The sequence below is a fragment of the Moschus berezovskii genome, chromosome 9, assembly GCF_049115385.1.
Source record: "Moschus berezovskii isolate FMDL1 chromosome 9, NW_MosBer_1.0, whole genome shotgun sequence".
Lineage (NCBI taxonomy): Eukaryota > Metazoa > Chordata > Mammalia > Artiodactyla > Moschidae > Moschus > Moschus berezovskii.
This window is the reverse complement of record NC_142468.1, coordinates 105,182,572-105,185,083: the sequence shown is the minus strand read 5'-3', so window position 1 is coordinate 105,185,083 and position 2,512 is coordinate 105,182,572. Positions and strand designations below refer to the sequence as shown.

General features: G+C 39.0%; 1 protein-coding gene across 1 annotated transcript; it reads left to right on the top strand.

The window, feature by feature from the left end:
- Positions 1–322: 322 nt before the first annotated feature.
- On the top strand, positions 323–1,366 carry LOC148776917 (olfactory receptor 4K15-like). The gene has a single exon (XM_088840419.1). The coding sequence runs from the start codon at positions 323–325 to the stop codon at positions 1,364–1,366; it is 1,044 nt and encodes a 347-aa protein (XP_088696545.1).
- Positions 1,367–2,512: the final 1,146 nt, after the last annotated feature.

The window sequence follows — 2,512 nt, the reverse complement described above, 5'->3', positions numbered from 1 at the left end:
TTGGTCAACATTAAGTCTGTGAAAATATCTTCCTTTGTGTTAGCAGTTCAAAAAGGATTTATGTTCTTTACTGCAGAAAAATGATTTAGTCTCTGTAGATTCTTAGACTGGATTTCTGTAATGTCAAAAAAATTTCAGATACTCAATTTCATTTTTAAGTTAGTTTATTCCATTTGTTAAATTGATGTAATCGGATATGCCAGGTGGTTGAATATCTCTCCCCTCCATCCTTCTTGAATAGTGTTGTCGTGCTCTCTATATGATCTTTGATGATATGTGCAAATTTAGATACAAATATAAATAGAAACTAGAGTCCTAGGGTATGAAGCAGAACTGGGAAATCAAACCCATGCTCAGTTCACTGATTGATATCTGTTTCTCTCACATTCAGGTGACTAAAGAGAAGTCCTTTCCAAAGTCAATGAATGAGACAAATCACTCTCAGGTGACTGAATTTGTGTTGCTGGGACTCTCTAATTCCCAGGAGCTCCAACCTTTCTTGTTTCTCATATTTTCACTACTCTACCTAGCAATACTGCTGGGCAATTTTCTCATCATCCTCACTGTGACCTCAGATTCCCGCCTTCATACCCCCATGTACTTTCTGCTCGCAAACCTCTCTTTTATAGATATATGTGTTGCCTCCTTTGCTACCCCCAAAATGATTGCAGACTTTTTGGTTGAACGCAAGACTATTTCTTTTGATGCTTGTCTGGCCCAGATTTTTTTTGTTCATCTTTTCACTGGCAGCGAGATGGTGATTCTTGTATCCATGGCTTATGATCGTTATGTTGCTATATGCAAACCTCTTCACTATATGACAATCATGAGCCGCCGTGTATGTATTATTCTTGTACTCATCTCCTGGTGTGTGGGTTTCGTCCATACTACTAGCCAACTGGCATTTACTGTTAACTTGCCTTTTTGTGGGCCTAATCAAGTGGATAGCTTTTTCTGTGACCTCCCTCTGGTGACTAAGTTGGCCTGCATTGACACTTATGTTGTCAGCCTACTAATTGTTGCAGACAGTGGCTTTCTTTCTTTGAGTTCCTTCCTCCTGTTGGTTCTTTCCTACACTGTGATACTCATCACAGTTAGGAGCCACTCCTCTGCTAGCATGGCCAAGGCCCGCTCCACACTGACTGCTCATGTCACTGTGGTCACACTCTTCTTTGGACCATGCATCTTCATCTATGTGTGGCCCTTCAGCAGTTATTCAGTTGACAAAGTCCTTGCAGTGTTCTACACCATCTTTACTCCCATTTTAAACCCTGTTATCTATACTCTAAGGAATAAAGAAATGAAGGCAGCTATGTCAAAACTGAAGAGTCGCTATCTGAAGTCTGGCCAGGTTCTGCAGTCATAAGAAATATCGTATTTCTGGAAACAAAGTAAATTCACAGGACTGTTAACACTGTAGCTGTGTCTCTACATATTTACAGATGGAATCACTGTCACGTTCAGTTCAGTTCAGTTCAGTCGCTCAGTCGTGTCCAACTCTCCGCGACCCCATGAATCACAGCAGGCCAGGCCTCCCTGTCCATCACCAACTCCCAGAGTTCACTCAAACTCATGTCCACAGAGTCGGTGATGCCATCCAGCCATCTCATTCTCGGTCGTCCCCTTCTCCTACGAATGGAATCACTGTCATGTTAAAACCAATCATTTTAACCAGTGGGAAGCATTGATTAAGTTGAAGTAAAGGTTAATGGTGATAATGAAAAATACAAGAAACCTTAGCAATTTTCATCTTTTCTTCTTTCTATTATGTTTACTTGTCTTTTTGACATCCTTTCCTCCTTAATTTTTAAAATTTAAATTTGTTTTAAGATAAAGAGCTACTGATGTGATATCAACGGTACAATATCTTTAACTTTATAAACTGGAAATACATGGGGCCTTCTTTGGTTGGAAAAAGTATTGTTTATACCACAACGAACAGAATTATTTTTACTGTGTATAAATAAGGCAATGCACTGTTTTACAACAACTTTTCAAAATTGGAAGAATAGTGACGTGAACTTTCTGTTTTGCCATTTTATGTTCACTCTCCTGCAATAGCAGGAGAATATTGTGAATACTGTTCCGAGTCATTTGTTTGGTGACTTATCATTGGATTGTTAGTTTTCAAGGGGTTCCTCCACCAGCTCCATTTTTCCTTGTAAACTTCCCTGCCATTTGGGTCATATGAATTCCAATTAAATGGAAGTATTCACAAGATACAAGGTCATTATGGGATTCACTAGCAAGATCAAATAGATGAGCATCAATGATAACTCTAAGGGTTCTGGAGGAAAATTTTGTACTCTACAACTGAGCACCATCCACCATTTGGAAAGCAGATCGTAGAACCCTATCAGGATTTATTCTGAATTAAGTTCCTGACCATGATTTAACAAGTGACTATGTGACTAGGATTTCCCACCATTTAAAAAAATCACAATTTCTATCATTCACTAGTTTTACATCAATGTCCATTATATGCCATTCTCCATAGAGAAGGCAGTTAAGG